The 21873-nt window shown below is 53.9% G+C and overlaps 1 protein-coding gene across 3 annotated transcripts in view; it reads right to left on the bottom strand.

Annotated features, from left to right (window-relative positions):
• Nucleotides 1-21873, bottom strand: part of CNTFR (ciliary neurotrophic factor receptor) — a 177500-nt gene that overhangs the window by 40386 nt on the left and 115241 nt on the right. For all 3 annotated transcript variants that reach the window (XM_040540225.1, XM_040540226.1, XM_040540227.1), the window contains one exon: nucleotides 11554-11784. In XM_040540225.1, the coding sequence (XP_040396159.1) occupies nucleotides 11554-11784 (231 nt within the window). The remainder of the gene's footprint in view (nucleotides 1-11553; nucleotides 11785-21873) is intronic.

The following is a 21873-nucleotide window of genomic DNA, read 5'->3' as shown; positions in this document are numbered from 1 at the left end:
TTCCTTCCAGGGGAAAAGATGCTCGGCAGCAGGCTGCATCCGCCTCCTCTCGTGTCCCCACCACACTGCCCACCTTGTGCAAGCTCCTGGGGCAATGAGACACCCACAATCAATGCCAGCCTGGTCCCCTCACATTCCCAGCTGAATCAGGGGGCATCCTGATTCAATTTGCTGCCCTGGACTAAACCCTTCTGCCTTGGGCTGCATCTCCCTGCACCACCTCCACGGCTTTGCACAAGGATGCAGTGCGGCAGGGTGCATGGCTTCTTCTGGGTAACGCACGGCTCTTCTCCCTCTTGGAGGGGCCAGAGGGCTTGAAGAACAGACAAATAACCCAATCTCACCCTACACCTTCGTGATGCCCCCCTGCACCTCCAGGTTTACACCAAGTTGGGGTACTGGAAACGCCGGGGCTCCAGGCGGTGCCGCTGGCACAGCAGCTCCCCGGGCTCACCGCGCACTGTGTGCTGCCTGGATCCCAGCTGGGAGGGAGGCAGCTCCCCCTGGGGGGGGCAGGAGGCTGTGCCCAGCCGTTCCGGGAGGTAAGTGCGTCTGGGCACGCTGTGCCAAGCTCCTGTCTGCACGCAGGAGGCAGAGCTTCGCGGGGAGCCGCTCCCGGCTTCCTCCCAGCGCCGCCTGATGGCACATTATCTCCGTCCAGCTCCTCATCTAAAGCTCTCTGTCAGCTCCTCCTTCGGAGAGGCACCCTCCATCTCAGAGGGCACTGTTCACCTGGGGCATCATCTCAGCCCCATCCCATGCCTGGGAGCGCAGCATCCTCCAAATGTCCCAAAACCCAGCGCTGCACCACCAAACCCCAGAGTCACATTATCGGGGCACCGACGAGAGAAACAGTGGCCGTGAAGCTAAATCTGCAAGACAGGGACATGCAGCTTCCTTAACTCACAGGCTTGAAGGCCACAGGAGAAAATTAGTTCATCTCACCTGACCTCCTGGGTTGCACAGGCCATTACATCCCACCGTTACCCCTCCACTGAGCCCAATAACTCGTGTTTGACTGAGACATCTTTCAGAGAGGCAGCCAGCCTTGCTCTGCAGATAACAAGCAGCAGCGGAGCCACCACTGCTTTTGGCAGTTTGTTCCGATGCTTAATCATTTTTTCTATTAAAAATATGAGCTTCATTTCTAATTTGAACGTGGCTGCGCTCAGCTTCCAGTCATTGGCTCTAGTTACGGCTTTGCTTGCTAGTTTAGCACCCAGTGTCTTCTCCGGTTGGAGGCAATTACCAGCCGGAGTCAGGGCTTGTTTCCAGCTCCTTCTGAAGCCACTGAGCAGACTATTTTAAGTCTTCCTCCTTATGGTAGTTCCCCCTGCTCCCTCTGCATCTTTCTGCACTTTCTCTCATTTTCCAAAGTCCTTCTCAAATTACTCATCCCGTAACAGATTAGAATGGGATAAAATAGTTCAGTCGGAAGGGACCTTCAAAGATCATCTAGTGTGATTGCAAAGGACTGCAATAATGTCCTGGATCTGATCTGCAATGAGGTAAAATAGCCTCCTCCTTGGACATATGCAGCATTTGGTAGAGCTGGCTCAACCTTAGCTCCAAATGGAGCCCCAGACCAGTCTTTCTGCCCAATCTGTCCCAGTGCAAGCTCACAGTTTGGGCTGCATCCACCCTAGTACTCTCACAAAGGAGGTATCTTCCTTGCCCTATGCATTTTTGCTTTTTTTCCTCCTAATTAAGCCCTGGGGTGTGTGGCTGCACAGTCCTCCCAAACCCATCAGCCTGGGAAGCTGCTCCGTTTGCCCCTGAAGCCCAGGCAGCAGGAGTTGGGGAGGCAAAGGAAGGGAAAGCAGGGAAGTTACACCTGGGCAGACTACGTATCACAGCAGCTTGTGGGCTTTTTAATGCCAGTGAAGAAGCCCCCAAATCACTCCCACAAATGCTGCCTTTTCAGACAAAAAAAAAGGCAAGCGCTGCTTCCTTTCCCATGACCCTGGAGGTGATGGGACTGTTGGTGTGCAAGCATGGCATGTCTGCTTTGCAAACATGGCCACGTGTCTCCACTGGTACTTGCAGCAAGGAGCAGCCCCATGCTCTTGCACAGTCCCCTATAACCCAAACCAGCAGTGTTTTCCCACTTGCTTCACAGTAATGTGAATAGCAGTGGGGGTCATGGGACCTGCTACCTCCCTCCATGCTCTCTTCTCCAGGAATAGTGCAGGGACATGATCTGGGACTTTATTTCACCATTTTTGTCCAATACAGTAGGTCAACTGGAGGGACAGAAAATTCTCCCTCCCCATGTGTGCGGTTCTGTCTCCCTGCTGCAGACACAGCAGAGGCAACACAGGGCAGCTCGCCCCACTTCGGTGCATCTAACCCCAGCAGGGAATCCCCCTTTCTGCCAGCACACTGCATTTTCCTTGGGGAAAAAAAGCTGTGGTGGTGCAGGGGGATGAAATGTGGATCAGATTCCGGCAGTGTGCACCCTGCCCCAGTGCTCTCTGCTCGCTGCAGGTGCTCGCCTTGGGCAGGCTGGGGAGCCCCGTGTGGGGCTTTGCTCCAAAGCAAAGCTGGAGGAAACCCCATGCACCTGTGCCCGGGCTGTTTGTGTTGGAGCCCGTGCAGGCTGGAGCTGCAGATGATTTGGAGACCTGCCTCTGTGCGAGAGCAGCAGACCAGCAGCTGTGCTGAGAGCCCCGGTGGGCTCCCTCCTGCAGGGAGCCAGGCCAGCACGAACACCACCCACACACTCCATAGTGCCTTGAAAGGGGGCCAGCCCCTGCCCCTGGGACCCTCGTGCCACCCTCCCCATGAGCTGGAGGCCACCCCTCTCAGGGCTTCTTGCGGCTGTGCCTGTGCTGGCGCTGTGCAGAGCATCCCCTGGAAATGTGACAGCGGGTTTCGCTGGGTGATTGCACCTGGCTGGAGACTCAGGGAAGTCAGGGATGGAGGGGTGAGTGGCTGGCATCTGAACTCAAGATGGAGGCAAATCCTGCACTGGAGGCAAGCACATTCCCGTGGACATTGCACACAACTGAGCTGGAGCATCATGGCCACGTGTAGACATGCATTCTAGGATACACGGTACACAGCCAGCCTTCCTGAAGGAAGGAGGGTGCCCTGAGACCTAGAACAGCACTGCCCAATCTGCTCTGATGGACATCACCACCTCTCCCTGTCCTCATTCCCAGGGGCCATGCCTAGTGCTGTGCACACGTGGGATGCTGTGTGCTTGTGCACAGGCTGGAGCAAGGAAAATAGGCAGGGTCAGGAGTGCTCTGCCAAGGCAGCCTGACACGAGCTGCAACTTCAGCTGCAGTGAGCAAGACTGCACCAAGGGCTCAGCTCAGGCTCCTCGTAGTTTCCTGGCACAGACCTGTGTTGGTGGCACAGCTGAGCAATCTCCTGGCCTTTGGAGAGAGCCAGCAGCATCCCTCTCCTCTCCCTACACACCTGAGCTCAGCTGTGTAAACCAAGCTTCCCCCACAGACCTGACTCCTGTCTAGCCCTGGTTTTGTGGTCACTTTGTCACATTTGTACTCCCATCTCTGGGATGGGACTAATGGCCCCTGCACCACTCGCTGCCAGGCTGCCAATCTGGTACCCAGTGTGCCAGAGGGGAGAGGGACAAACAGCACAATGTTATCCACATCCCGCGCTCGGCAGGCTGTGCACAGCTCCTGTCGGTGCAGAGGAGACCATTCTGGAGAGAAAACAAGCAGCCGTCACCCCAGGGACAGTATCATAAACCATTTTAATAAGGCATTCTGCTCCCCCCACCCGCACCGTCCCAACTCAAGCGAACACTGTCTTGTTTAGTTGGCAGCAAGCGATAAAGACCCCCAGGGAGCAGAGGAGGGGGAGAAAAGGGACATCTGTTTAGAGCATTTCTACTGCGTGGCTCTCCCAGGCTATTTCTATCTCTTCTTGTCAAAATTTATCAACTGCGTAATTGTTTAAACAGCATTAAAGTGCTTGGAGCAAGAGCAACTGGAAATTGTCCTGCAGTTGCCTCTGGTACCGATGCTGACAGCTCGAGAGGGGATTGGGAGAGAAGGGATCCATCGGGCATGGGAACCCTCTGACTCCTTTTCCTGGGGGGAGACACCACCCCATCTTGCTAGCGGGAGGAAAATAATCTCACTTTACTCTCTTCTCTGCTTTCCAGACCCAAGACTCTCTTCCCTCTCCTCTCCTCCCCTCCCTGACCACACGGACCTGCTGTTAGCACACATTTAGTCTTTTAAATTATTTACAGCAGACTCACCAGCTCGGGAAACCATAGCTAATGACAATGTCTTCCACGCTGAAGTACACTGGGTGCTGCCTGTGCCTGCCCTGAGCCCCTGCGGGGTCTCGGCTGGGACCCCTCCATGTGCCCGGGCCCTACCTGGGTTCCTAGCTGCCACCGGAAAATCTGGAGAGGCATGGAGAAGCACTGGGAGTTGGGAAAAATGAGGATTTAATGCCACCTTTCCTCCTTTGGGTATGGCTCGGTAGCATGGTTATCCCTTCTCCTGCCAAGCAGGAGGGATGGGGCCGTGGGAAAGGCAGAGGGTCCCCACCATGGGGTCTTTGTGCCCCTGGGGACATCCCCTGGTGGATGCCCACCACCACCCAGGTCTGTGCAGCCATACCCTGTGGCTGTGGGGACAGGAGGTGGCTGTGCCCCTGTCCCTCCCCTCCATCACCACCTGGGGACCCACCACGGGCAGGCAGCAGGAAGCTCGCACTAAATATTTTGACAAGGGGCACTTAGGAGCAGCCGAGATTAAATCCTTCCCGGCACGGAGTCCAGCATAAGCAGAGCCTTGTGCCTCTAATGCGTGCCCCCCCCGGCACGTATGTCCCCAGCCCGCAGCTGCTGTCCCCTGGCCAAGGCGTCGGGATGCTTCAGCCCTGCCGCACCGCGCGTCGCTAATTCCTGGCACTGGGGAGCAGGGGCTGTGGGAAGCTGTTTAGACTGGCCTTGGGCTTTGTTAATTACTAGGCTGTTTTTGTCATCTTAACAAGGATAAACAAACCTCGGAAGAGACAAGGAGGCTGCACTGCCATCCTTCCTACACGGGATGATGGCATGCTGAGACCACGCTGCGTGCAGCATTCAGTGCTTGTGTCATGAGAGGACAGGGCGGGTGTCCCTGCACGCTGCTGAGCCACAGAGCCCTTCCTCCTCTTCTCCTCCCACCGCATCCCAGGAGAAAGGGGTGTTGGGGGGGACAAGCAGGTTAGGATCAGAAATGGGCAGAGAAATATCCAAAGCCGGTTTCTGGACTCCAGCAATATGACCCAGCGCTACGAGGTCCCAGGAGAAGCACCGGCTTCTCGCTGCCCTCATGCCACGGGCTGCTCCTGCCGTGACTCCGGCTGAGGGCACAGCTCTCCGGGGCAGCCAGCCGGCCATGAGCTCATCGGTCACTGCAGTCCAAGCACGGGGCCAGGTCCCTTCAGGCCCCGGGGACACACTGGCCCCAGCACCTCCTGGCTGTGCTCTGCCCCAGGGCACTGCGAGCCCACGCACCGACACCTAATAAATGCCACGTGCCGCTCCGCTCGTGCCGAGCCCCACCGCCCCCAGCTCCCCCATGTGCGCAGGGGGGCCGCAAGGATGGGAGAGGGGATATTTTTATTGTTTCTGACACCGGCTGCCCCAGATTATCATATTTTACGCGGCGAGCCAAGGAAGCATCACTCTGCTATGCTGCAGCTGGGCAGGCTGCCGAGCCCAGCGAGGGGAAGGACGGGAGGAAGGCAGCGGGGTGTGGATGCGTGCACGCGTGGGTGCGAGCGTGCAAGTGTGTGTGTGCACCCACGGCCAGCAGGCACGGTTTCGCCCAGCCTTTCCCACGGGGCCACAGCAGAGAGGTTGCCTGCCGCCTTCAAACGTGTTTGTTTTTCTACTCCGGCTCCTAATTCGATTAGGACTAATTGCATTTGGGAGCATGGTTGGGCTTTTTGGTGGGGTTTTTTTGGCCTGCTCCTTAAAAAGCTGGGATGGCAATTTGCATATCATTACCCAGCATGCCTTTCCAGCTCCCAGCCAGGCCAAGACCCGAAATCAGGGCACGGGCAACAAAGTTCATCCACTGAGTTTCCCTAGCCGCCAACAAACCTCAGCGTGGCAAGGCGGCATGCAGAGAGCCTGCATGACCCATGAAATAAAGCTGGATTTCAATTAACGAGACACTCCTGCAACTCAGTCAACCCTGTCTGATGATCCCTTGCCCAGGGCTCTCTGGGGAGCTGTGGATGATGGTTGCCCATGAGGATCCTCCCCAGGGTCACTCCACTTGTGCATCCTCTGGTGCCGCAGGTACCCAGGGAAAAGTCCACAGCAATAAACCTGACAGCTTTGGGGTGCACCTCGTGATGCTGGAACATCAGCAGCCACACACTTTAATTTATTAGCACCATCCCCAGCACGGTTTTGGTCCAGTTTCATGTATTTCTGCTCCAGATGCTTCCTGGGCACAGCTGAGAGGGTGACTTTGCACAGGGCTGTTCCCAAGGGGCAGAAGGGATGCGGGTGGCTGGTTTGGAGGGCGAGAGGGATGGATCCTAGGGGAGAGTGCTGCTGCTGCCAGCTGGCCCCGGTGCCCGGGAACTGCCGCCATCATGTTTAACTTGCTGCTCTCGAAATAGCCTCAGTTTACATGGCCGCAGGAAAGGATTGGCTAAGTTCATGGGGGAAAAATCCATCAGAAAGGTTTTAAAAAAAACAATCCCTGCGTCACAGATTGCTGGACATGAGCAAGAAAGTCTCTGCACACACTTAGCCCAGGCCCACTCTTTGTCTTCAGCATCCCCACCAGCAGCAGGAGCACCGGGGAAGCCTGCCGATGCACTGCTGCTGGGCACATGCACCCTCACTGCTGGCTGCTTGGGCAGCCCAACCTCTGTCCTTCCAAACCAGCACGTAAGCATTGCCCACGTGCAATTTTTCACACCAAATCAACCCAAGGAGGACTCTAGACAGACAGCCGCCTCGCATCATGGGATGCTCACACCTGCCTGGTGCTCTGGCCTGCAGCTGGCTGGGGAGCCATAGCTGAATGTCTTAAATTGTGAGCTTGTTACCTTCTTTGTTTCTTCAGTTTGGATGGGTGAAAAAGAAAAAAAAAAAAAAAAAGAAGCTATTTAAAAAAAAAAAAAAGATGTGAACTGCAGTCCAACCCCCCGGTCGCAGCTGGAGCCCAGCTGGGAGGAAAGGGACTTCTAAGGCAGAGAAAAGGGAGGCTCTGATTATTTATTAGTGGCCGATGTTTGATCGCTTGCTAATCAGGCCAGAGAACACACTCGGGCTCTCCCGGCCTCCCTGTTCACATGTGGTTCCTGTTGCTTTGCCCCTTCCCCCTCTTGCCCCCCCTCTGGTTTTGCTTTGTTTGTTTTTCTGTTAATTTGGTTGTTTTTCCATGTCGTTTTCCGTCAAACCGCATGTTTTTTCCCTTTCTCTCGCCAGCCGCTGCAGTGACAGACACAGGAGGAAGGAGGCCAGCCCGGACCCTGCTTGCCCACTGCCAGCCCACCTCCCACCACCGTGGGCAGCATTTAGGGTGGCACCTGGCCGTGCATCCCCATCCCGCTGCCCGCATCCCTACTTGCATCCCTGCCACCAGGGATTTGGCAGCAATGGGGCAAGCAGCACAGCTGGCAGTACCCGGGCATCCCAGCACAGGGCAGAGGGGCAAGAGAAGAGGTGCAAATGCCAGGAGGTGGGCGGGCAGAGGATGAAGATAAGCAGGTTAGAAAGGGATGGGAGCGGAAAGACGGACGCCCGCCCGGCTGGCTGCCTCCCTCCCCTGCTTGCACACAAGGCCTCCCCGCTCCCATGTGCGCTCTCCGGCTTCTGGCAGCCTCTCCGCCGCGCGTTTCCACTCCTCTCTGGCCCATTAGCAGTATTTTTATAACATTCTGTAATGCACGGAGCCGTGTGCCAAACCTCAAGAGCACATTATTTCCCAACGTCTTTGTTACATCCATCCCCAGGCCCTCGGGCCGCGCGTTTCCAAACGTCGAGCCGCGGCACTCGGGGCAGCCGGGAGCCCTGTGCCCGGAGCTCAGCCCAGGCATGCAAAACCCCCGGCCCCATCGCCTGCTGCTTCTGGCCACGCTCGGACAGCCCCCGTGCTCCAGGCTATGGGGTGGACAATCCGCTGGAGATATGCACGGTGCATTCTGGTTGCCCTCTTATGGTTCACCCCATGTTCAGCTGCCACAGCACTTGAGAACAGGTTTCAGAGCAACGCATGGCTGCTTGAAGCCCTCTGGAACAGATTGCCCTGCAGAAGTGTCCCCGGGCATTTTGTGCCAGGGTGCTTTGTACGCAGGCGATGGGTGACCTGGGACTCCTGGGGACAAGCACGCCTGTGGGCTTTTCCTCCTCTCCCAGGTGGGCTCTCCATCCCCGAGCCATCCCATCCCTGGATGTTCGCTGTCCCCACTGCTGTGTTCCAGTGTCCCCTTCTCTACAGGGAACGGGACAGATCGGCTACCCCTGGCCACACACACTCTCCTGGGTGCTGCTGAGCTCCTGGTCACATCCCCCATGATTTGGACCTGAGCATCAGAAGCTCCCCTGAGGACCATCTGAGCCCCTCATGTCCTTCTGCCTGCCTGTTGAAGTGCATCCATGAGCCACCTTCACGCATTTTGTGCCTTTTGCCCTGTTGTGCTGCATCCCAACCCTTCCATTATGAAACCCCCACCCCAGAAACCCCAGGGTCACCCCTCAGCTACTGGCATGTCCCACCCGGGCTCCCTCCTCCTGGGCCAGAGCCACTGTGGAAAGCACATCGCAGAGCGGTCTGAACCTCATGCCGGAGCTCCCCCATCCCTCCCAGCAGCTCCCCTTTCAGCACAATCTGATCCCCTTTAGCCATTTCCTAAGCCGTGTTCCAACTCCCATACTAATCCACATTTTCTCTGGTTTAACTCATAATTTCCCATGTGGCATCATAGCAAATACTTCACTGAAGTCAAGACAGATTACATCGACCACATTTCTGGACCTAGAAAATCAGTTCCCTTATCAAAGAGAGCTATCAGGTTAATCTGGTGTGATATATCACTGGCAAGTTCCCGTTATATTTTCTCCCATTTTCCATTTGTCTCCACATCTTTAATTGTTCTTTCTTCTGAGAGCACTGCGGGGCGCAGTGGGGTCAGGCTGTCTGATTGGGATTTTTCTTTTTCTCAAGAACAGGAGACACGCTGCCTCTCCCCACATTCCTGGGTACCACCAGTGACCACTCAGTCGCTAACAAGCCTGGCTAATGAACTAAGATCTCCTTACCTGGGGATGAGGTGGACTTCAGCACTTTGAGTTTGCTTGCACGGCAGAGGGTCACCTTCAGGTTTTATCCTCCTCCATCGCCCCCAGTATCACCAGTTAGACCTGGAGGGGCTCATCCAGGACTGGGGGCTGCCTCCGTTACATTTCATCTCCCCTCCAGCCTGGCTGCACAGCTCAGCTCTTCTCTCCTTGCTTTCTCTTTACACATACTGCTAACCCTGCTTGAGTTTCCTTTGTAAGGTCTCACTCAGCTTGACTCCTGGCAGTTCTTCCTTCATCCCTGCGCTCTCTGAACCCCGAGACAGAGCTTGCTTTGCTAACTGACACCTCTCCTGCTCCTCCTCGGCTCTCCGATGGCTCCTTATGATTGTCTGTCCCTGTCCCCGTCCTCCCTGCCTCACTCGGGATGCACGCTCCAGGTAGTGCTTTTTATTTAGCGAGACCTCTTTGCACGCAGCCCCCAACCCTTCCGTCTTCTCATTTTGCTGCTTTGCCCTGCTGAGACAGGAAAGTGCAGCCACAGGCCTGTTTTCACTTAACTTTCTGCCCAATTTAAATGAAACGAGTCCAAGATCCTCAAACCACGGGTTCTCCCCTGCAGCCTTCGTACACGCTCACCCGTGCCCAGCCGAACACGGCAAACATCCCCACTGCCACCAGCTGCCACTGGATGCTGCAAACCTCCCACCAGGGATGCTCCCAAACCCACCCCTCCACAGCATCCCGCTCACCTCGGGGTATCAACCACCCCCGGAGAGGCAGGGAAGTGCAGGGAGAGGGCAGGAGCCAGGGGCAGCAGCAGTGCTGCAAAAAGAAACCTCACAGAGAACATTAAATTAAAATCCAGGTAATTAAATTAATTACCACTAAAAGCATCTCACCTGATTAGTTCCTTGCATAATTAATTGCATTATCAACACCGGGCACTCACTTATTTATTTATTGCTTGCAGCCCCCGTGGTGTCCGAGCCTGCCCCTCGGCTGCTCAGTGCCTGGCGGGGCTGGGAGCAGGCACTGGCCAGGAACACACAGCAATAGGAAATCAGTGGGATTTTGGCTCTAACGCCAAGCAATTCCCACGGGTCCCCAAGCGGATTGACAGGGATTGCTATAAGCGAGGTGTTTAGCAGAGGCAAGAGCCATTGCGAAGTCACGGCGATGCCACAGCTGCAGAGGAGATGGCTGGAGACCACAGACCCCCCCCCCCTTCCCTTCATTTCCTCCAGATCTGGGCTGCAGCCCCTGCTCGTTTTGCAAGGTGTTTGCACCCGTGGCCAGCTTTGCCCTGATAAAACGGCCAAGGGGTCTCTGACCACACACTTACCAGCCACACACCATTCATTGCCATACTCCCAACCCTGCTGCCTCCTCCATCCTCCTGCCCTACGCAGCCCACTCCACCCTCGCCTGCTTTTCTCCTTGATTTCCAGCTTCGTCCAGCACCTCTTCCCCTTGGCCCACATGCCATCATCCCTCCCAGCAGAATCTAGTACCATGAGATTGATGCCCTGCAGCATCGCAGGCTTACACAGCCCTTCTGCCTGACCCTGCTATGATAGAAATGCACCTGTAAGGTGCTGAAGGTGAGACAGAGAGCAGAGAAATGGGGACCTGGGGATGGCCAGCACTTCCCTGGGGGGCTCCTGGCTAGTGCCTCGCAGCATCCTCCGTGGCAACCCCAGCTCACCACCCAGCTCCTGGCACCCCCAGCTCTCAGTTACGAGTGCAAAACCCACAGTTGCTCTCAGCTGTACAAACACAGCAGCCCACAAAACACACAGCTGCTATCAGCTATCAGGGTGGTGTGAAATATAGCACAGCTCTTATCTCCCACAACAAGACCTGTGAATCAGCACATCTCTCACTTAAGATAAGCAAAATCCTGCAAAACGTGCAGCTGGCCTCCACCGCAGCCGTGCATGGGCTCTCCTGCAAACACACAGCAGCTTCCACCGCTTTTTGGCTGTTTCTCTGATAAAAACACACTGCAGTAACCACGGCCAGCACTCTTCCTCCCTGGCTGCCCTAAAAAAGGGCTCAACCCTGATCCTTTCTACCTGCAACCTGTGCCCCTCCTGCTGCACCATGGTCTGGCCGGAGAAGCAACATCCCTTCCTAAATTGTTCCAGGGACATAATTACCAGCTTTGACTCAAAGTTTGGGGCAGAGGGGGCTGATTCCAGAATCCCGCTGCTGGGATTTATATGTCACGGGCAGCCTGCTCTGGCTCAAGAAACAGCATGACTCTGTCCCCCCATCCCCATAATGTCACACACCAGGGTACTCACTTCCCACCCTCAGGTAGGTCTGGTACTTGAGGTGCCAGGAGGAGCCCTCGTAGCAGGAGTACTGGCCGCTCTGCGTCAGGTCCACGTTCTTCAGGATCAGGTACGAGCCGTTCAGGTGGGAGTCGTCGATGTCGGTGCCGTTGGCCGTCCAGGTCACGGCCGCATCCCAGTCCATGGAGCCACACTTCATGGTCACGTCCGCGCCTACCCGCTCATACTGGATGTGGCTGTCTGTGGAGGAGGGAGAAGAGAAAAGGAGGTGAGCTCGGAGCCCCGTGGGCAGGATGAAGACCCCAGGGCTGCCTTGGAAATAGGATCTTACCATAACTTGCACAGCAAGAGAGGGAAGGACCGAGGCATGGACAGCCACGATGGTCAGGAAAGCCCACGTTCTCCTCCTGACCCTGACAATGGTTTATTGTCACCTTAGAACAGATCACGGACCACATCTGTCTCATAGGATGCTTTCCCCCGACCTTTACCTTGGAGGAGACACACCAGGGCCACACGTATGGCTCACCAGCCAAATGCCCCACAGCACAGCCTGCTGCTCATGCCACCAAGTCATTGCCACTCCTGCATCCACAAGGCTCGCTGCAGGAGGCAAATCAAACACACACATCACAAATTCCCTGGGGAGAGAGTTGACAGAGCCCCAGGACCTGTTACCAGCAAACTTTAGTTATTTACTAGCGGAGGTGGGAAGTGGGCAGATGCCCTTGCAGCTCCCTGCCTAGGAAATGAGGTGGGAGGATCGCAGCCTACCTGAGCCACACTTTGGAAAGGGGCAGCTGCTTGGTGCACGCTATGCTGTTTATCTCCCTGCTTGGTTTTTCTTCTCTTGCTACAATAACATGATGCCTTGCTGAGCTGTTTGATTTAGCATCTCGCGAGTGGGGCAGTACAGCTCATTGGGCACCAGCTGCCTAATTGAATTTTCTCAGGTTTCTGGACAGGAGTTCGAGCTGACATTCATTAATGATGCTTGGCAATTGAATCTTTCCCGTGTTGCTACATGGGCTGTGCTGAGCTGCGTGCAGCAAGAATAAAACCGTACGTGTGTGTGCATGGTGCAGGGTGAAGCAGGACAGGGCGTGAGCAGGGGGTGAGCATCTCCTTCAAGGCTTCATCAAGCCTTTGTGCACAGGCGAGGGGTGTTTGATTCTCAAAACACTCCCAGGTTTCCAAAATGCTTTTGACAAGGTGCCTCAATAAAGGCTCCCAAGGAAACCAAGCAGCCCTGAAAAACAAGGAGAGTCCTCGCAGGGATTTATAGCAGCTAAAGGTCAGGAGACCAAAGGTGAGAAGAGGCGGTCAGCCTTGGCAGAGGAAGACGTCACCGGTGAGGTTTGACAGAGATCAGGGCTGGGCCAGAGCTGCCCAGCATGCTGTAACTCATGTGGAAGAGGGGGGCATGGCAGTGAGAGGAGGCAGCCGAGGCTGTTAGGGCAGCAAAATTAAAGCTGAGGGCAAAAGTGTTACAGAAGGGTGTCACGGTACAGACCAGCTTTGTATCGATAAACACACAGGGACACATGGGGTGACGAAGGGCTTGTTTGCCTTGCTGTCCCTGCGGTCATGGCTCCAAATTAGCTGCAGCCTCCATGGAAACACATCTTGGAGTGTCACACTCAATTCCCTGAAAACATTCGCTCAGTGGCAGTCAAAAATGCAAACCCAATGATACGAATTATTAAGCAAGGGCTTGAGAACAAAACAGAAAGTACTGGACTCTACAAGCTGCACACAATGCTATGCCCGTGCAATTAAGAGTACAGTTCAGCTGAAAAATCAGCAGAGGAAGGAAACATGGAAGAGCAAAGGTCAGAAACAGCCCCTGTGTAAGGGATGGCATGGCAGACTCAATCTCTTCATCCCCACGAAGAGACAACTGGTTGGAGACCTAAATAATACCTAAACAGACACCTAAATAACCCTGAATGACACAGAGAGGATGAATAGAGAAGGACTGCTTTTTCTTTCTCCTAAGAAAACAATTAAGGGGCAGCAAATGAAAACAAGGAAAAGAAAGTGTTTCTTTTGCACAACGTGTGATGACATTACAGAAACCCACATCCCTCAGTTACTGTGGCTGTCCAAATTTTGGTGAAAAGAATGATTAAACAAATCCACCGCAGAAGACTCCACTCAGGGTGGTAAAACACTGAGCTGCCCCAGCAAGCCAACAGTGGGGAGAGATAAGAAAGGCATCCCTGTGCCCGTCCTGCTCTTTTCTCTCCCTCTAGATACCAGCTCCTGGGTCCTGCTGGGAGCTGGGAGCAAGGGCTACACAGTACGGTATGATCCAGCCATGCCTGCACCTTAGATGAAAGTCCACAGCCTGAGCCCATCTGCAAAGGAGAGTGCCCTGGGATGAAGCTGGCCCTAAGAGATTCCTCCTGAAGACCCACAGCAAGCAGCTGCATGTCAGGATACTTCTGATAGGGAAATGATATCTCTGGGGATGCTGTCCTTGCTGGGAAGGGGATGCTGAGAACAGTAGGGGAAATGGGCTGTAGTTAGTAAGATGCTGGTGAGATGTCTCAGGATCATCTCAGACACCAGCTAGAAGTGTTTTGAACGTCTTAAAAGAGCTTACTGCATCCACTGACAGGCAGAAAGAAGGAAGAGCATCCCAGCTGAGGAGTCTGTGAGGAGGGGCAACTGGATCGGGTCCAGATAAATGGGCAGATTGGTGGAAGTGTGGAAGATGGATGAGTGGAGAGATGAACGAGTGTGTGTGCCTGCAGACAGATGGATAGCTGGCTGGCTGGGCACAGCTGGGACAGGGGGAAGTGTATGAAGAAGAAAGGATGGATGACTGTGCAAGTGGATGGATGGATGAGTGTATGCGAGGATACAGAACGATGTAAGAGGATGGAGGACTAACATATAAGCAGCAGGCTGGCTGGCTGTGTATGTGGATGGAGGGACGGATGGACAGATGGATGGAGGGATGGATGGGTGGGTGGGTGTGTAGAGGGAGGGAGGGAGGGAGGAAGGGAAGGATCAATGAATGGCAGCAGGGGAGGGGGGATTGTTGGCTGTTCAAATGGCTGGGCAGATGGATGGATTGACAGATGACTAGGCAGACGGGCAGATGGATCCATATAGATAACAGACCTAAAGCATGGATCCCAGCATCTTACTCCAGTTCTGCTCTAATTTCTTCCTTTGCATAAAGTAAAGATTTTTCCCTGCCCTTTCCTGCTGGTTCCTGTAAGGCCATTGACCTTCCTGCCCTCACACCTGCTGGGCAGAGACCGTGGAGATGCAGCATCACCCAGCATTGCGTGGAGAAATGCTCACTGCAGTGATGCAGGGAAGGATTGGGGCAGGGGAAAGCTCTGGGGTGCCCAGCTCTGCTTCTCAGAACTGCAGCTGAGGGCTTGCCTGTAGCTGGGAACAGCAGGGCTAGGCTGGGATGGGGGAAATGGCACCTTGAATTATTTCCTGTTGGTCCTCAAACACAGCACAAACACGCTGGCACGCACCCAGAAGGACGGAGGGAGCCATTCCTGGAAGACAGGTCTTTGAAAGCAATAGTCTTTCCCAGGGCAATGACTTCAGGCTCCTGACAAAGGAGAAACCCAAAGCACAGTGTTGGAGCAGACGTTTCCCCTAGATGGGTTTAATGACCCTCACACTGGGGCTGAGCCAGGTCCCCATGTCACATCTAGCCACGTGGATGTGTGGCACCCCGCTGGCCTCCCTGCGTCACCTCTCTTTGCCTGCCCTGAGCTGCAGATACCAGCAGTGCTTTTGGGTGGGGACAGGTGAGGGCAACTAGAGCCTTTCCCACGGAAATGCATTTAATGCTTCCCAAATCCAGCTTGCCCAGCTGTAGCTCCTCAGCTGAAACTTCCTCCTCGTTTCCCTTCTTAATGTTTCTTGACCTGCAGAGGGACTGCAAGGGCAGCACCACTGAAGCCTTGGCAGCTCCCACCCCCCCAGCACCCTGGTGGGGCTCCTTGTGCCAGGGTCCATCCCAAGCCAGCCCCTTGCAAGCACTCATGGGGGCCAAAACCATCCCAGTGATTTGCAGACTGGAACAACTGCTCCCACTCACAGGCCTCTGCCCAAACATACCATGGGGCTGCAGCTGGTGTAAGCACAGAGTGAGCAAAAGGAAGACACCAAAGCATTTTTGGGGATGGACGCAAGTCCTCTGCACCCTCTTGCACTCTTCTCATCTGCAGGACATGTGGCCTGTCTCTGCCCTTGCAGGTGGGGAAACTGAGGCAGCGAGAAGGGATATATCCCCCTCTCCTCCATGGGACACGGAGCACTTCTGCAGCAGGAATCTGTCCTGAGGTATCTGTATCACCCCACTAGCCTACGTACCTCTCGCCCAGAGCTGTGTGCTTGGCCATGAGTAATAATCTGAGCAGCTAATTAGATCTCTGTGTATGCATTCATAAATTATACATTTAATATTTACACAGTGCCGGGGGTACGCCGAGAGCTCTCCAAGCAGATGGAGCAGCGAGGTCTCACACCCTGCAACTTCCCACTGTAAATGAGACCTGTAATGAGATCCAATGGGATCAGCGAGATGTTCTGACCTTTGGCCTTTGGATGTGGGTCTCCCGGGGAAGTAGCACAATCCTGTAGCTTCTCTCGTGCTCCAGCACCCAGGCTGGCCAGCTTGGGCATCACTGACCCTGCTCAAGGGGTGCTGGTGGCTCTGCTCCCAGCTGTAGCTTCATGGTCCTGGGGGTTGCCCTTCTTGAGATGAAACAGCCTCTAGCACTGGGAAGGGGTTCCCTACACCATCTTCCTGAAGTGCACCCCATCCTTGATCTCCTCACATCCATTCCCTCCAGTGCAGCTTGGTCTCTTGCACAGCTTTCGTTGCCAGCAGAAACCTTCCCTTCCAGAAGAAGGAATTTCATGCTTAAGGAGGCAGTTCTTCCACAAGTGATTTAAAACTAAATACATCTTTGTAAGGAAACAGGCATAATTAAGTGTCATCGATGTAGCCAAAGATATGGACCGTTCCAAGTTAATTTTGTCCATTAATGAAGAATTGCAGCAAGCGGAGCCCACGTTTGTTTGCTCTGCTTTGGTAAATCCCTGGAGTCAGCAGCTTTGCTTTCTTGACAAGAAAAAATAATTAGCAAGAAACTTTAATTAAGAGATAACAGATGGGTGCTAAAGGACTTGTACTCAATCACTCCACGATAGCCTGGAAGCAGATCTCAGTTTGCTTCAGGGGCACTGCAGAGGATGCACTTTCCCTCTCCACCATGGCCGGCTCCTGGCCAGCTCCGGGGACAGGCAAGCCTCTTCCCTCGGCCTGGACGTGACCACAAAATGTCCTTCCACAAGGGGTGGCGCAGCCATCTGGCCCTCAGGGGAGCTCTCCTCCAGCTGCACACCCAGCACAACATCCCACTACTGCTCTGTGGTGGCAGGAGCCTGCTCGCCCCAAAACCCAGCCGGGCAGCAAGCACCTTGCCAGGGAGAAAACCCAGCACTAAGCCCAGCTGGAAACAGCAGGACGGAGACCAGAGACTGGTTTTGCTGGGAAGCAGCATCTCCCGACCTGCCCGACCACACCAGCCCAGAGCATGTCACAGGCACTGCCCCTCGCAGGAGGGCTCTCTACCAGGGCCACCTCGTGTCCCCACCTGCCACCATGCCCAGCTCACACTGGAAGCAGCAGGGGCTGTACAGCAGCATGCTGTCCCAACACCAACTTGTTCCTGGCCACAAGGGACCAGCAAGCCTGGGACTGAGCTCTGCCAAGACTGCGAAGGCTCGTGTACCCATCTGCAATGATTGCACCTCTCTAGCACCGATGGTCTTGTGTTGCCACGCACAGAACCAGAAGATGAGCTGCTGCTGCTCCTGCTCTTCTGTCCTGCTGAGCCCATATGCCCTGGAGCAGGGATGGGAAGCCTGGATGCTGTTGAGCTGGTGACCTTGTTGTTTTGTTTTGTTTTGTTTTGTTTTGCTTTGTTTTGTTTTCTCCTAGGAGACTTTGGTCTCTCATCCCAGGAAGGGACCTGAGCTCATGCACTCATCTGTTTTCCTGCAGGAGGTCTTGGTAAGAGCTTCCCTTGGATGTCTTAGCTTTTCTGGTCCAAAAATTCCCATTCCCTAGGATTCCAAACACCCTCCTTGCTCGGACAGGCTGAGCTATGACTCCATTTTCATCCTAAGGCTGGACTTGTCCTTGCAGATTTGGCTTTCCTGCAAAGCTGTGCCCCCTGAGATGACTTGTCCTGAGTTAGAGCAGTCACCTGGCGAAGCAGCAACTCCTCCAGCCCCCTGTATCTACACTGCAGCTGCCCCAACACATGGGGTGGATGGCAAGGAAAGGAAGGTGTTCAAGGGCCAGAGGGAGATGAATGGCAGTAACCAGAGCAAGCACATGGTGGAAAAATCCCCCTGATATCCTCCAAGCCACACTCGCCCTTCGCTGCCAGGTGACTGTGGGTGAATTACGGGCTTGTTTTCTGCTCCTGCTTTTTCATGCCGACAGGACAAATAACTTAGGCCACAAAAGAGTGCTTAGATCAGGCTTTTCAGCACCATTTAGGAGTAAATCAATAAGATTTGGAATTAGGTGCCCAAATCACAGCCATAAACACAAGAAAAGCCCATTGTGGTTCCGCAACAGCGCCAAGATGCCCGCATCTACCGGGCGTGGGGAGGGGGCAGAGGCAGATAGAGATGTCAGGAGCCCTGCACCATGAGCTGCCTTCCTCCCCATCACTTCTGGCCAGTGCTCACCATCCTCAAACAACAACCTCCCTCCAAGCACAGCAGCACAGCCCTGCTCCCGCATCGCCCCGCTCAGGGCTGCAGGTTAGCATCAGGCATCGGGCAAGATTTTGTTATTATTAGCACAGAATTATGGAAGTCAGAGGCGTAAAAGACCTGTTGGGTCCCACTCAGTCCATCCTCCTTCTGCCAAGACAGTATTGGTCCCTGCAGCATATTTACTATTTCTCCGGTCTAATTTTACATACTGTACAATCTGCGCAGTGCCAAGTTACGATCCCTGTGTGAGAAGCAGAGCTCTCAATTTCCAGGCTCTCGGGTGCGTAAAATCACAACCGCGATGTTAAATTAACATTTTTTTTTTTGCATTTAATCATTTAATAGCTCTAAAATTCAGCCCCTCAGGCTCTTTCTGTCTGTCTGTTGGCGTGGGCTTTGCCTGCTGTAGGCCAGTGGCTTGTCGCTGACTGATGCAACGCTCGTACCCCTGGGTGGATCGGCAGCAGCTGGGCTTGAAGCTGGGACTGCTGCAACTTAACACGTGAACTTCTGTGGCCTGAGCTGGAAAAACTCCTCCGCTTCCTCAACCACAGGTATGGGAGGCTAAGCCTCCTCCTCACGGCTTAGCCCCCGCAGGGACAAGGCGCAGGGCACATCCTGCGCTCGGGGCCAGGAGTAAAAGGCAGCACGCAGGCTCGATTCAGAAATCAAAGCAGGGATGTGATCTGCAGCACCGAGACGCGGGGGGGACCCTGTGGCCATCCCCTGGTTTGTCACCCTGCTGTCATGACATGTCCCCCAGCACAGCAGAGCTCAGCAGTCCCAGCCAGCAGCTGGGGTGCAGGCAGTGAAATGGGACCTACCTTGGAAAGGAAAAGTTCCCTGTGATGTCCCTGGGAACCCCCAGGAGGAACAGCAGCACTTCTTCCTACATCCAGACACCCACTGGAGGAGAGACCCCAGGACTTGTTTCTACCCAAGAGAAGAATTCCTTTACCCTGCCCCAGCACCAAGACTTCCCCTTGTGTTCTTGGCCGTGGGGTAACAGAGGAGCTGAGATACCGGCGCACATGGGGAAGAATAGATGGCAATAAGAAGCGAGGCATTTTTGCAAGTCTTTTCCTTTTTTTTTTTTTTTTTTTTTGACTCAGTCACCATCTCTCACATCTCTGAGCAACACTTGTACTCCTGTAGCCTAGCTGATTTCAAAGCAATATTAATAATAAAGCAACAATCTACTCTGCCCATCAGGGGCTGTATTAGCAATTAAGCCAAGGCCTCAGGATTTGCCAGTGTAATAACAAGATATTACATTTGCATTTCATGCCTTTCACTCTGAAAGACCCTAAAGCAAAGCCAAGCCAGGGAGCAATGAGCAGCGCACGCTGAGCTGTGGAGCTGCAGCCCAGCAGTCACAAGGAGCATCTTCTGGGTGCAGCCCTCCCACGTTGAAAAATGGCCACAGGTCACCTCCACAGCATGCTGGAAAGGGCCCTGCTGCCCCCAGAGAGGTGAAGGTGAGATGCACACCTTCATATCGCATGAGGCAAGAGGAGATCGCAAGCGCCTGGTGCTGTGGGGCAGCCAGAGGCTCTGCAAGCCAACTCGTGCAGATGTGCACACAAATGATTGCAAAACACAACGAAGAAGCTCACGCAGAGTTATCACGCTACCCCTGGAAAGATTAGGTTACGACTAAGCAGGGACTTTTCATGTCGGTTTCCCATTCCTAGCAGCAGCACCAGCTGCTTTCAAGAAGAGGGTACATGCAGTCCCTCAGAGAAACGTGAGCTCCTGCCTGGCCCTGCTCACATGTTGCTGCCCCTAAGCACCAGTGTCTGGAATACTTTTAAAAAATCTTTTAAAAAATGCTCCCCATTAAGCAGCTATTTCCAAGCAGCCTCAGCAGCTGACTGGTGGCAGAGACCCCGCATTCATTGTGCAGAGCCCCAAAGAGCCGAGCTGTAATTTCTATTTGATGCTGGTCGCCTCTCCATTTCTGGAAACACCTCCTTCCCTGCAGAGCCTTTCCTGCTCATCTACCCACCGCTATTCCCTCTCCATACAGCTTTTATTACAATGCCTTTGACTAATCTCTCCAAAGGGAAGAGCAGGGCTGCTTTCAGGGAGCTCAGCTTGCCTTTGAGAGCTTCTCCTAACCTTCAATTACCGCTGCTGCTGCTTCGCACAGCCCTCAGCTTGGTGGTTGCTGGGCTTTTTTTCTTGGTGGTGGTGGGTTGTTTTGATTGTTTGTTTGTTTTTTCCTTCTGTGTTTGGGATGATGAGCAAATATTAGTTCAGGAGCAGACATTCATTCAACATGATTTGAACTAATTGCCCTTTTTTTCCCCCCTATATTTCAACACTTGGAGTCTCCAAGTGTCTCGTTGCAAAACAAAAGCTAAAATGCCAGAGCGTTCATTGAGTGAAACAAATGAACGTGCCCAGCTCTCTGGAGAGCTCCTTGGGTTTGAAGTGGTAGAAGATTTTAGAGAAACATTTTTTTGCAAGTAAAAGTATACAGAAGCTCACGATGTCTAGGAGGAAGAGAGCTGCAGTTATCTGAAGGCGCTACTGAATTACAACTATTATTAGCACAAGATCCTTGAATTCTGGAATTTCTGCAAAATGTTTTGAATTCAGGTTCTGAAGCATTTAAAGGGCTCGAGAAAATATCTTTGGCTCCAAGTCAGCAAAGCACTTAGGCGAGCTCTTAACTTTCAGCATGTGTTTAAGTACCTTGCTGACTTGGGGCTTTTAACCCCGGCAAAAAGAAAGCAAGCAGGGAAGAAAAGCCAAAGGAAAAGTTTGTGTGCATGTGGAAATCTCCAGACAAGCTGAAAAAATATGGGAATCTCTTCTGGAAAGTAGGAGAACAAATAATAATAATGACATGCCTTAAAATTAAACACTAGGGAAAGCTTTCTAGGGGGAGAAAGACTCCCAGAACAAATGGAGCATTTCGTTGTAGCCTAACGCTGACTTTGCTCTCCTGCTTCTTCAGCACGCTGAAATTATTTATTGCTGAAAAAAAAAATAGTTCGGAAGTGGGAGGGGGAAGCTAAGCGTGATGGGGGAGAGAAAAATCTTGGCTCGAGCAGTGAAGAAACATCTCTGAAATGAGTCGGCTGTGGGAGGCTGCCTGTCAGGAGGAAGGAAGAGGAGGGAGGAGGAAGCAATGAGTGGCAGTCGCAGGAGAGCCCAGGGCAGGAGCCTGCGTGTGTCCATGGGGCACAGGCTTGCAGCAGCAGCTTCCATGAGAAGGGAGGATCTGAGAAAGTCCAAAAGCAGATCCAAAGGGCATGAGGAGGCAGAAACTCTGCCTTCGATCAATGCAAATCTATGCACGCACAGGCAGAAAATGGCTTTTTCCCTACCTCATGCTGGAGGCCATGAATAGGAAACAATCTTTTCAACTCCGCTGGTCACACCCCTCGCTGGCCGTTCGCAGCAGCATCAGGCTCTATGAATGCTTATTTTCTAAAGCAAAGCAAAAATAGGCTACGTCTGCCGGTGGTGGGAGAGCATGAGCTGGCTGCAGCCCACACAGGGCGGTGGGGCCGGAGGGATGCTCAAAGGCTCCACCAG

This window comes from Cygnus olor, chromosome Z (genome assembly GCF_009769625.2).
Source record: "Cygnus olor isolate bCygOlo1 chromosome Z, bCygOlo1.pri.v2, whole genome shotgun sequence".
Taxonomy (NCBI): Eukaryota; Metazoa; Chordata; class Aves; order Anseriformes; family Anatidae; genus Cygnus; species Cygnus olor.
The sequence above is the reverse complement of the archived record's forward strand: the minus strand, read 5'-3'. Positions and strand labels throughout refer to the sequence as shown.